The 12,904-nt window shown below is 40.5% G+C and overlaps 1 protein-coding gene across 2 annotated transcripts; it reads right to left on the bottom strand.

Moving 5' to 3' along the window:
- Positions 1-6,019: 6,019 nt before the first annotated feature.
- On the bottom strand, positions 6,020-12,849 carry LOC124999651 (zinc finger protein 91-like). 2 transcript variants are annotated; one of them, XR_007111204.1, is made up of 9 exons: positions 12,648-12,849; positions 11,792-11,994; positions 11,559-11,660; positions 11,390-11,485; positions 11,185-11,295; positions 10,910-11,027; positions 10,693-10,806; positions 10,534-10,591; positions 10,407-10,426 (listed from the first exon to the last, which is right to left on the bottom strand). XR_007111204.1 is itself a non-coding variant. In XM_047574583.1 (8 exons), exons 1-8 carry the CDS (start codon positions 12,661-12,663, stop codon positions 7,407-7,409), a joined length of 3,939 nt encoding a protein of 1,312 aa, XP_047430539.1. In that variant the 5' UTR covers positions 12,664-12,849; the 3' UTR covers positions 6,020-7,406. The 2 variants fall into 2 exon arrangements, 1 of the variants encoding a protein (XP_047430539.1); XM_047574583.1 differs by having other exon boundaries at positions 6,020-10,426; positions 10,534-10,806.
- Positions 12,850-12,904: the final 55 nt, after the last annotated feature.

Genomic DNA, 12,904 nt, shown 5'->3' with positions numbered 1-12,904 from the left:
CTTGTACTGCATCATAGCTCTGAGACACTGACACTTGGGTATACTTTTTTTGGTATTTTCTACCCCAGTACAGTAAAATCAACATAAAAGGTTTCAACTACAGTCTCAGTACAAGTTTACTGGAGGAAGAAAAGATTTCATATCTACAGAAGACATTTGTACAGTTTTTGATGGTTTCATAGATGCAATGCACATTGGGTACAATTGACTGAGAGCCACATTGTAAAGGTCAGAGAATCTACTGACTGCACCAAAGATACTGTAAGTGCTTGCGGTAAAAATGTGAGAATATGTATCATTAGGAGCAATCTTAGTCCTAATTCATTTTTTAAGTTTTGTGTCAAATGAAATCCAAATGAAATCTACTGTGATTCACATGAACCTTTTGCGATACAAAGTGTAAATGTTTACCTGTTGCTTCATTTCATGTCAAATGCACAAAATAATGAAGCTGTGGATGGCAGCTTTACTATGTTTTCCATAGAACACGAATCCACATCTCCTACACTAGAATAGATTTTCTCAATCTCATGTTAGCTTATGGCTAGCTTAATGAATACAAACCAAGTGAACATATTTTACTTAAAATAATCTAGAATCTAAAATTTGACACATATTGTTCATATCCTGTAATGGTGAGCTATTGGAGCATCTTTGACTTCTGGTGATTGATCCCTAGATTCAGAAGAGGAGTTCTCTTCTAACAGGCTTTGTGTTTTTTTATCTGTAGGATATATTTTATTGTATGCCGTTGCTCTTATGTCCAGTGACATTGTTGAGTATTTTTTTTTGGTATCAAATTTCTGAAATAATAATGCATCATTATTCTCCTTTATGATAAGATGAAACCTACAAGAAACTTACAGTATTATATTTGTCGAAGAAGCTGTTCTGGAGCTTTCTAAAATTTACATCAGCAGTTAGAGTTTTCCCAGTTGCCCAGAAACGTTTGTGTTCCTCTTTCCTTTTTCAGAAAATATATCTACTTCTTGTTAAAATGCTGGCGGTTAGGCACATTCACCAAAAACGATTTTTTGTACCTAAGCTAAATTTTAATCAAGGGCTTTCCCATTGTGTTGCTGCTCTATTTTGTCAATGAAAGGCTGAAGAAGAGCTATTTCTGGTAGTTGTAGTAGCTGATGCACCAGTGGTCATACATGAAAGTGGTATTTTAAATGCAATCATGTATTTGACTGTGATATTAGAACCTTTCTGACTAACTTGTAATAGTACTAACAATCATCATTTTCTCCACCATAAAAGGCTCTTTCAGAGAGTCAGACAGGTCGGCGCTTTCAGCTCCATCTCGTCAGCCTCTTATCACCTCTCATCAGCAGGGGAGGAGAAAGAGGTTGGTTGGGGGGGTGCTGCTCATCCGAGGCGAAGGGGAGAGCCAAAAGAAGGCAGCCTCCTTATCAAAGGCCTGGGTGCTGAGCATTGGTTAAAAATAGAAACCGAGGGAGATTGGCATCGATTTCTGCAGGCGTTGACGGCCCGATTGACAGCAGCACCGCGGCGTCGGGCTGTTGAGCCATCGAGGGAATCCGCCAGACTGCCTATGATGAGATGAGATGGGAAGATAACTTCTGACAAGCCCTCCGCCCGCCACCCATCTCTAATCACCCGGTCGGCACACACACACATAGAGAGAAAAAGTAATTACCACATTCATGCACGCACACACACACTCAGAGACACACACACTTTGCTGCCCCCTGAGCAAGTAATGGGACTTTGGCTGGCTGAGCATCCACCTGTCCGGTTTCTCCTGCCAAGTCAAAGCTCATGTGCTCGCACACATACAAAATACCTCTGGAAGTCTCTCCACAGCCACCAGCCACCGTCCTTAAGGATTATCTCACTAAATTATCTTCCATCACTAAACACAGCCTAATATCCATGTCAGTGACCTTTGTTTTACTGTTGTAATTTAACCCTACTCAGACATTACTGTTATTACACCGTCAGCTTTACTGCACCTCGGTGGTCTTCATCTCCTTGCAGTATTATCAGATATTCAGAGAAGACAACATTCTTAGCAGCCTATTACCAATATCTTTTTCTTATTTCTAATATCTTTGAAGGACTCATTAGAAGAACTGTTGTTTGTTGGAGCCAAATGCTGCTTAGCTGATAATGTAAAGACAAGAAACTGCCACAGTAATATCTCGCAAAACCATAATATTTAGCTTTAGACACATTAAGTGTTTATGGGCAAAGCTAACTAGCTTCACAGACGTGAAATTTGCCACCCACTTTTCCTTTAGTACAGACTAATCAGCTAGTCAACTTCACTATTATTATCTTCTCCCTACTGCCCCCAGGGAGGAGATATGCAAGCTATGGCTTTAGTACATCCAAGCAGCTGAATAGCTTCTTTCCTCAGGCTGTAAGGATGATCCGTGGATTGCACGAATTGAAATCTTAGATCACGTCAAGTAGTCATTGATCACGTGACAATGACAACATGGACACCTCCGAGCGGACAGGTGAGGAGCCCAGCTTGTCATTGTCGCAAACTGGCAGCGGTTCATCAAGTGTGTGGAAATACTTCACTGAAGACGAAGCCCATTCTACCGTGACATACAAAATATGTAAGTCACCCCTGAAATACAACAAAAGTACGACTGCAATGTACAGTCATCCGAAACGGCAACCGCTAAGTTATCAGAGAAACGGTTCAAATCCGTCAGTCAATTACGACGTCACCAAACGCCCTGCGCTAACAGAGACAATGAAGCTGGGAAAAAAATATTTGTTGGTGAGTTTTATTGTTAAAATTATTAGATATTTAGCTGCAGTAGACTACATGGAAAATACTTCAAAGAGATTAGCTCGGCTACACTATTCTATCTAACAAGCTAACAACATGCTATTGTTATTGATATAGGCAGCACACAGTATTGATAAGCTCATGTGTAGATGTTCAGTTCTGTTGTGTTCTATTAGTTGACATTGTTGCTGCAGTTGTTGGTAGAAAAAGGTTTCTGTCCTTGATGTCAGTGAAAGCACCATAGAAGAAATGTAAGTTATTGTAGAAATGAGAGCTTGCCGAGAGAGAGCGCCTATATTATAAGTGTCAGACTGATGGTGTTTATAGTGTTGGCCATGACTGACAAAAGCCCATGTTCAAGCTTCAGTAAACTTGCAGAAAAGCCTCTGTAGCTTCATTTGCATGAGACACTACAATATGTATTCAGGTCAAGAACAGTAGGGATGTTGATACTTGACTTTCACCACATAGCAGTCAACTCTGAAGTCGTTCAACCCCTGGTAGGCAATCTCAACTTCTGTTTAACTTTGAAATATTTCAGTTTCACATCAGAGCATATCATATGATAACTCTTCAAGTTAAAGTAAGTCACACATATCCCCTGAATTTGTCTTTTAAATTTCAACGATAAATACAGCACAGATTGTTCATTCAACTATACCTCTGTTTTTATTTTTGCTACAAATGGGCTGTTAAGTGTTTTTTGTTTTAAATGCACACGAGCAGCAACTCCACCGATGATGGCTCTGTTTTTCTGATGGTTGTCTGATAGGTGAGGCCAAAAAGGAAGTGCCAGCACAGGTTCCTTCAATGACTTCTGTTGAAAGACTAAGCTTTTACAGCAGGAATAGACAATGATAACTGTAAGGGGTGCATGTAGTTTTGTGCATAATCTAGGGTGTGGTCACTTTGAGTGAGAGGTGGGTGTTGTCCCAGGTTGTTTGCTGTATGCCTACATAGAAGCTGTCTTGATTGTATGTAGCTTCCCTCTTTGCCCATTTTTGAATTAGTTGGGAGTCTGGCAATGCCAAGAATCAATGGTGATGGCTTGTTCCACTACACTGAGCTTCAAAACCGGTCTTTACGAAACCTAGGGGAGACATCACAGACGGCCTGAACTGCCAAAGATGAGGCTTATCCTGTTATACTGTTGCAAGGCACTGCAAACCTGAGTGGCTTGATCAGACACACTCTTTTTGATCCAAGTCATGAGTACACTGTGAGTCCCCTAACTCAAGCAAGAAGGTATGATTCTTACTACAATTGGAACTAAATGACACAAGTTAATTGTAAAATATAAGGTCCATCAGCTTTGCTAACATCCTAAAACTTCTCAGGAAAAAAAAATAATGTGAAGATGTGGTAGCTGCATATGGCCTGCATATGGAAGTATGAACTGCTTCTGTAAATAGGTCTATTTAAAGTCCCCTCCTCTCAAAACTGTACTTAGGTCATTCTTCTCTCGGTTGTTCACTCTGCAGAGTTAGACACTAAATTGCTGTTTCCAAAGTTTGGTAGAAATGGAAAGTATATCTCCAAGCTAACCTACGATAAAATTTGAACTGGAGGCATTTGTGACCACTAATTTGTACCAATCCAGCTCCGACAATAAACTTAGTCTGATAAGGAAACTTTAACTTTAAGCAGCGTTGCACAAAGGCTGAGAGTGAAGTTTCAGTGATGGATCAAGTAAATAAAGTTTTGAAATAAAATAGATTTGCATATTTATAGATTCTGGAATTTTAAATGAGAGAGGAGGCGTAGATGTCATTGCATGTGTCTTTGAACAAGCCTGGAGGGGATCTTTAAGATTCTACAAGCACAATAAAATTAATTCATGTATCGGTTTTCCTCGAAATATTCTATAAATATCCACAACTCCATTATGATTTATTCTGGTCTGAAACATTGGTCCCAAATGCTCCAGCCAAATCTTCCTTTCTCTGTTGATCTCGAAATCGTTCAATAAAGCCAAAATAGTCACTGGTAAAAGCTGAAAGTTTGACTCATGCTCGTAATTAGGTGATTTGCAGCAATCTGCCAGAAAGACTACGTCAATCTGTCAGCATGATCCTCGTCCTGTTAAAACCGCCTGAGAGACAATTACTCCTGGCTCCTCCTAATTAGAAACTCATTGAAATTTATGAGTGCCTGTTATGAATTATTGAACTCTGTTTCCTGGGAGGGGACGCCATTAGGGGTGGTTAAGCAAGTGAATTTCTTTCAGGAGCCCTCTTTATCAGTTTGTTTGTCCATTTTGTGCTGTAAATATAACAAGGTGTGTGTCTCCCTCTGGTGGGCAAAAATGAAATTTGTACTATAGGAACAAAGACATGGTCAAGATCTGTTTCATAGTATATGCTATCATATGATTGGTTGAATGTGCTGTAACTGTTAAAAATATAGCATATTTTCTACATATTATCATCTTTCCTAAATGGGTCCTTGTTTCTTTTCAAATTGTTTCAATTGTTTGTTCATTCATGCCACTGAGCTTTGTGTGTCTGGTTTACTTGAGGGTGGCTTTTGTGACTTCTTCACCCAAATCAAAACCTTTAATAATACTAAACTAAGCCAAACTGACCTAACTTCACAGTGTAAGAAAGAAGCTCATGTTGCATTCATGTTACATTGCAATAATTACCAGTTTCCCAAGTGAAACTGCGCTTACATCAACTTCCAAATCATCAAACTTGGATTCAGGGTGTGCGTGACTCATAATGTGCTATTTAAGGCAATCAAGCCCAAACATAATAGTATAATAGTGTTATGTTGTTAATGTTGCGGCTAAATTTTCAGTCAAACGACTAATTACTTCAATAATCATTCTAATGAATTGAGAGTATTTTTACTCTACCATGACTAACACTGCACACCAACAATTATCTTGTCTGATTATTATAGAATGTAACAGCTTTACAAAAATCCTCAAATTTACCAGACAAAATATTCAGGACGTGTGGTGTCTTCATACGGCCTTGTTTTCACTTCAAATTGGACTCACGTAGCATGCTGAACCCTCAAAGGAACAACGCCGCAATCCAGCAATTATCTTGTCTGATTACATGAACTCAAATGAGATGAACCCCTCTAAATAAAGGTTATAATGAAAAAGGTTAACTCCTCTAATCATATCTGACATGATGTCCCTGACACATTTAAATTTGCCACCAAGAACCTACAGTAAAACATTTTCTTCCTCGACGCAAGGCAACTAAAGTGGGAACAATAATACTGTGTCAAGACATTTATGCCAGACCTCAAAGAATAAAATTATTACAGTACATTATTCTGTTTATAGTCCAAGAAGTTGCACTGGAAGGAAATGCTCATCACCATTAACTGCCACACCAGCCTCCTCAGAATACAGAGAAGAAGTGAGTGACAACAATCATTCAGCTCAGTTTGATTATGCAGTTTTATTTAAGCTGATGTTGGGCTGTCCATCATGATCACAGTCGTCCCTTTTCATTTCTCTACAGTTGGGTTTCTCGTCCGAAATGTGATGAGCTTGACATTCACATTTAGTGAGGTTTGTTGTTACATAGGATGGTGTCTGACATGGAGAGGAAAATACAGACTTGGCATTTCAAAGGCAGTGAAATAATAGTAGAAGTGATTGTTTCTTGTTAAATATTTTGGATTCTTATTTTTTAATCCAGTACACTGAACGTCTTTGTTTTGGTGTGTGCCTGACCTCCAGATGGCGCTTCCTTGTTTGGCACAATTGAAGTAAAACCCAATCAGTGACAGATGTTCATACCTGGAGGGAAGACATGCTGTGCTACATGTTTTTTTTTTCTTTTTTTTGGAATAGCAATAGTTAAAGATCAGCAAGAGATACAGATCACACTGAAACAATATTAAACAGAAATTGAACACACTCATCAGATCATGAGTCATCGCCTTATGCAAAAAAACAAATAGGACATTTTATTATTATTCATTTTATTTGTCTCTGCTTTTGATGCAAATTCAAGTCCAAATACTTATAATATGAGAACAATATGTGGAATTAGTCCTTCTTCCTGACCTGTGTCTAATTTGTCATTCATGGTGATCTGTGAATTATTTTAGCCAGTATAGATCATTTATAATAAATTTATAATGGCACCTATAGAATTGACAAGACTTGTAGTATTCTTTTCTTTTATTCTGAAGGTGAAAATCTGGTGTTGGGGTTACTGCAGTAACATCGATAAGTGGTCAGCTGTCAGTTTTCAAAATAAGAGTTCCTCAATAAGCTCAGACTTAATTATTTTTAGTTTCCCACATAATACGTATTTGACACAATTTAGACATAGTAATATGCTGTAACTTTACCTGTGTAACATCAGATCAGCTTACCAGCATATCTTTATTGCAAATACACATGCAGTACTCTGATGTGATGCACAATAAAAATGTTTATCTTTGAGGATTTATTTCCAGTTCTAGGTTACTGTATATGGTTCTGCACATAATGTTACATTAAAATAACATTAATAAAGCAGTAAAAATATTAATTTGGCTCAAACAGAACAACAGGAGACTGAAGTTTCCATATTTACATGTAATAGATTTAAAAAAAAAAAAGGATTAATTGAAAGGAATATGCTTCAAAACAACAATCTTGACACAGAATTGCAGTACGCTAGATGATCTTGTGGACTTTCAGATGTATTCTCATGTTGGATTTTTGAGAAAATGTCTTGTGACACGTTAAGCACTTGTAAGGTTTCTCCCCTGTGTGTGTCCTCATGTGGTTCTTCAGTGCTGAACCAGTGGGGAATGCTTTGTCACACTCTGAGCAAGCATACGGCCTCTCTCCTGTGTGGGATCTCTGATGTTGTGTCCGATGTATGGCTGTGGGAAATCTTTTGTCACAGTATTCGCACGGATAAGGTCGCTCCCCTGTATGACTGCGCGTATGCACCAGCAGAGCCCCGGAGCTGCAGAAGGACATCCCGCAAGTGCTGCAAAGGTACGTCCTGTCGTTCATGTGCATCCTGATGTGCACAGTACGCGCACCCAACTGCCTGAATTTCCTGTCGCAGAGATGACAAGGGTACGGGCGCTCGTCTGTGTGAATGCGCATGTGCGTCTTCATGACTGTTTTTGTCAGGAACCTCTTGTCGCAGTACTGACAGGCAAACGGCCTCTCTCCACTGTGATGTAAAAGATGAACTTTAAGCAAAGACTGAGAATTGAATTTCTTCTCACATTGACTGCAAGCAATTGAAGGGATTTTAGGTGAAAAGTGTCTAAACAGGTGTTCCTTCAGGTCTTTCTTTCTTTTATATGACTTGTCACACTGAGTGCACTTGAACATCCGCACCGAAGAGTGAGTTACAAGATGGCTCTTCAAGTGGATGGGAGTTGAAAATGTCTTGCCACACTCTGGGCAAGTGTTTTCACTTTCGCTTGAAGGGTTCTCTCTGGGTGGAAGAGAGACACTAGCTCTGTCTCCTGTCGAGGACTGGACCGTGCTGTCTTCCTCCTTGTTTGTGCTCAGATCCAAATGTTGCTTTGATTCTTCAGGTAAGTTCTCTGAACATCTGGGTGCCTGCAAGGCTGCTTCACCATCTGACAACAAGGAGGAGTCGACGTGAATGCACACGTGTTTCTTCAGGACTGAGTTTGTCATGAACCTTTTGTCACAGTGCGGACAAGCAAACAGCTCCTTTCCAATGTGATCTAAAAGATGAACTTCAAGCAAAAACTGAGAGCTGAATGTCTTCTCACACTGACTACAAGCAATGGAAGGGGTTTTAGGAGTAGGATGTCTACGGAGATGTAGCTTCAGGTCTTTGTGTCTTTTATACGACTTGTCACACTGAGTGCACTTGAATGACTGCACTGAAGAGTGAGCTATAAGGTGGCTCTTCAAATTGGAGGAAGATGAAAATGTCTTTCCACACTCTGGGCAGGTGTGTTTACTTTTAATTGAAGGGTTCTCTGTGGATGGATGAGAGACACTGGCTCTGTCTTCTGTCAAGGACTGGATGGGACTCTCTTCCTCATTGCTTCTGCTCAGATCCAGCTGTTGCTTCACTTCTTCAGTTAAGCTCTCTGAACATCTGGGTGCCTGCAAGGGTGCTTCACTATCTGACAACTGGGCAGAGTCAGTGTGAATGTGCATGTGTGACTTCAAGTCTGAGTTTGTCAGGAACCTCTTGTCACAGTGCGGACAGGCCAACAGCTCCTCTCCACTGTGATCTAAAAGATGAACTTCAAACAAAGACTGGGAGCTGAATGTCTTTTCACATTGACTGCAAGCAATGGAAGGGATTTTAGGTGAAGAGTGTATGAAGAGATGGTCCTTCAGGTCTCTGTATCTTTTATACGACTTGTCGCACTGAGTGCACTTGAAGGACCGCACTGAAGAGTGAGCTGTAAGATGGCTCTTCAAGCTGGAGGGAGTTGAAAATGTCTTTCCACACACTGGGCAGGCGTGTTTACTTTTTCTTGAAGGGTTCTCTGTGGATGGAAGAGAGACATTGGCTCCACCTTCCTTCAAGGAATAGTTCATGCTCTCTTCTTCCTTGTTTCTGTTCAGATCCAAATGTTGCTTTGCTTCTTCAGTTAAGTTCTCTGAACATCTGGGTTCCTGCAAAACTGCTTCCCTATCTGACAACTGGCCAGAGTCGGTGTGAATACGCATGTGCGACATCAAGTCTGAGTTTGTCAGGAACCTCTTGTCACAGTGCGGACAGGCCAACAGCTCCTCTCCACTGTGATCTAAAAGATGAACTTCAAGCAAAGACTGAGAGCTGAATGTCTTTTCACACTGACTACAAGCAATGGAAGGGGTTTTAGGTGCACAGTGTATGAAGAGATGGTCCTTCAGGTCTCTGTATCTTTTATACGACTTGTCGCACTGAGTGCACTTGAAAGACCGCACTGAAGAGTGGGCTATAAGGTGGCTCTTCAAGTGGGTGGAAGTTGAAAATGTCTTTCCACACTGCAGGCAGATGTGTTTTCTTTTCCTTGAAGGGTTCTCTGTGGATGGAAGAGAGACCCTGGCTCTGTCTTCTGTCGAGGATCGGATCATGCTGTCTTCCTCATTGTTTTTGCTCAGATCCAACTGTTGCTTTGCTTCTTCAGTTAAGTTCTCTGAACATCTTGGTGGCTGCAAGGGTGCTTCACTATCTGACAACTGGGCAGAGTCGGTGTGAATACACTTGTGTGTCTTCAGGACTGAGTTTGTCGGGAACCTCTTGTCGCATAACTGACAGGCCAAAGGCTCCTCTCCACGGTGATCTAAAAGATGAACTTCAAGCAAAGACTGAGAGCTGAATGTCTTGTCACACTGACTGCAAGCGATGGAAGGGACTTCAGATGTAGAGTGTCTACGGAGATGTAGCTTCAGGTCTTTGTGTCTTTTATATGACTTGTCGCACTGATTGCACTTGAACGACTGCACTGAAGAGTGAGCTATAAGGTGGCTCTTCAAACGGTAGGAAGTTGAACATGTCTTTCCACACTCTGGGCAGGTGTGTTTACTTTTTCTTGTAAGGTTTTCTCTGGATGGAAGAGAGTCTTTGGCTCTGTCTTCTGTCAAGGAATGGTTCATGCTCTGTTCCTCATTGTTTCTGTTCAGATCCAAATGTTGCTTCGCTTCTTCCATAATGTTCTCAGAGCATCTGAGTATCTGGAAGGCTCTTTCACCACCTGAGAACAAGAAACAGAATCTGAGAAGATTTTGTCCACTTTGACCAGCAAGTGTATAAAAGCCAACACTTTTCCAGAGAATCATACACAGTGCAAGAGATGCTCACCTTCTGCACCATTCTCCCCAGAAAACCTTGAGGATGTGACTGGTGACAGTTCAAACTTCTGCGGCAGAGAGGTTAGATTAGTTTCATCAGAACTGTCATCAGTCTCTTCATCGTCATCTTCACACAAGTCGTCTTCATTTCCTCCCAATGATTTCTCACTGTTTTGTCTGCTGGCTCCTTTGTGCGTTTGATCAATATAATCTTCAGATGACACTAAAGTTTGTTTGGATGCGAGCGAGGACAGGATGGTGTCGGATGTGAAGATGAATTCACCTGTGAAACAAAACATAGCGTTGATGAAAATGAGGACAAATCCATTCAAAAACAGCAACGTATCCTTTCTGCATTACGGTACGAAACGTAAACAGATTTTTACTTTTGAATAACATTTCTTGCTCCTTTTGATGATGCAAAATTATCTTCAGAGCTTCATGATCAGAGACAAACTGCTCCAGCTTGCAGTCAAGGGAAGTAACATCAAACATGGAGGATATCTGGGAAAGAAGAGCAGATTGGTTTTAAACACAATATCAAAAGTTCTCCTTCTTATTTAAAGTTTGTTCTCTAAACTGTGAATTTATTTCCCATAGGTCCCAAGAAAATATTGAAAAATAAAAATTTAACAGCATTTCTTAGTTTCGTTTCACATACTTTTGAAAAACTTGGCACTGGAAAAAACTCTTCCAGTCGGGTCAGGAATTCCCACGCTAGGATTTGCAGCGCTGTATCAAAATCATCTCCATACTCGACTGGGAAGACCTCCTTTGACAGAAAAAAAAACAGTTGTCAAATGATTAACAGATTAAAAAAAAAGCAAAACATCAAATTTTTAATTAAATATTGGGAAAAAACTCACCTTGAAAAAGTGCTCTTTTTCAGCCTGATCTCTAAACAATGTTTGAACCAGCTCCACAAAGGCAGACTTTGAAATTTCAACCTCTCTAGACTGGTCCTGTCATGAAACCAGGTGTTTAGTGCGACATCTATGCATGCATGTAAAACATCCTTACATTTGCAGGTCATACCTCTTCAAGAATGTGTTCTGTCGTACTCTGCTGGAAACTGTTGAGATGATCCTGAAAAGCTTTACAGTCGTTACAGTCATTCTTTAGTGACTCAAGAATGATCTGGAAAGAAAAATAATAATAAATGCACCACTACTAAACTCTAACAAAACAACAACAGATTCTTCTCAGATGTGTGGAAACAGAAAATCATCAGCCAACAAACGGTCTCAACAGTCTTCACGGTTACTCACCTGAGCTCTGAGTCCGAGAATAAGCTGAGTCCTCTGTTTGTAGTTCAGAAGCTCTGGGACCATCTGTGTCACCAGCGTGATGAATTCTGCCAGATATTCATACTGCTCCACGTTTCTCTCCTGTGCAACCTGCCACATGCAAGCGGACATCAGCCGCAACGGAGGAACCAGGAGGCGCAGTGATGACAGAGGAACATGAGAATCTGAAACCAGATGAAAACATTTCATTGATTTTCTGTAACCGCTTGTCTTCTGGAGGGTCGTGGCAGGGATGCAGCCTGTCCTCCCAGTAGTAATTGTACGAAGAGGCGCGGTACACCCTGGACAGGTCACCAGTCTGTTGCATATGCACACCTGCGACCAATTTAGAGTCACCACTTAACCTAATGAGCATTTCTTTGGATGTGGAAAGAAGCCGGAGAGCCTGGCACATCTTGTCAGAAAATGAACCACATAAATAACACTAAAGGTTAAAAGTCTTTTTGTAGTCTGATGTGATGTTTTCACTAAATAAATAAATCAGAATTAAATGATTATGAAAACGAAATGTTCGATTATTTATTTAGTTTTTCACCGTTGGATAGATTAGAGAAGTTATTAGTTTTTTGTTTTTTTTTAATTTTCAGACGCTCCGGAGCAGGAGGTGGCGCTAAAGTACCACCACGTAGTACACGGTGCTGCATGTTTCACTGTTGTGTCCCAACAAACACAGCTTCTCTGTATACATATCGGATAACTGCAGAATGCACTTTGTCTGCAAAGGCTTTCTGCAGACCAACAGAGCACTTGAGAAACTATTTAACATTAATTAATGTCTCTGAAGTTGTTACAAGTCTACATGTATGTGCATACAGACCTGGGCTATCTCCCATTTCAGGAACGCGTTAGTTAGCTTAGCTTCGCTAACCGCTGCAGCCTCATAACACTCCAGTACTATCGTTAAATGTCAGTTTAAAATCTTAATTTCAGAGGACTTCCCACATCCTAGTTCCTACAGTGCTTTGCCCACAGCTAACAGCTAACTCTTCATGTTTAAAAACAACGGCTCCGGAGCTAGAACTTCCTGTTTCCGGGATTCAAAATAAAAGCCAAGCTTGGTGAGAATGAGCATCC

The sequence above is a fragment of the Mugil cephalus genome, chromosome 22, assembly GCF_022458985.1.
Source record: "Mugil cephalus isolate CIBA_MC_2020 chromosome 22, CIBA_Mcephalus_1.1, whole genome shotgun sequence".
Classification (NCBI taxonomy): Eukaryota; Metazoa; Chordata; class Actinopteri; order Mugiliformes; family Mugilidae; genus Mugil; species Mugil cephalus.
Note: the sequence above shows the minus strand (reverse complement) of the source record. Positions and strands in the feature narration are given on the sequence as shown.

Excerpts from the sequence above, each read along its gene's own strand:
- LOC124999651 (XM_047574583.1), bottom strand. Across the intron at positions 11,296-11,389 it reads AAAAAGAGCACTTTTTCAAG|GAGGTCTTCCCAGTCGAGTA; the intron begins GTGAGTTTTTTC and ends TTTCTGTCAAAG. Across the intron at positions 11,028-11,184 it reads CAGTGCCAAGTTTTTCAAAA|ATATCCTCCATGTTTGATGT; the intron begins GTATGTGAAACG and ends CTTCTTTCCCAG.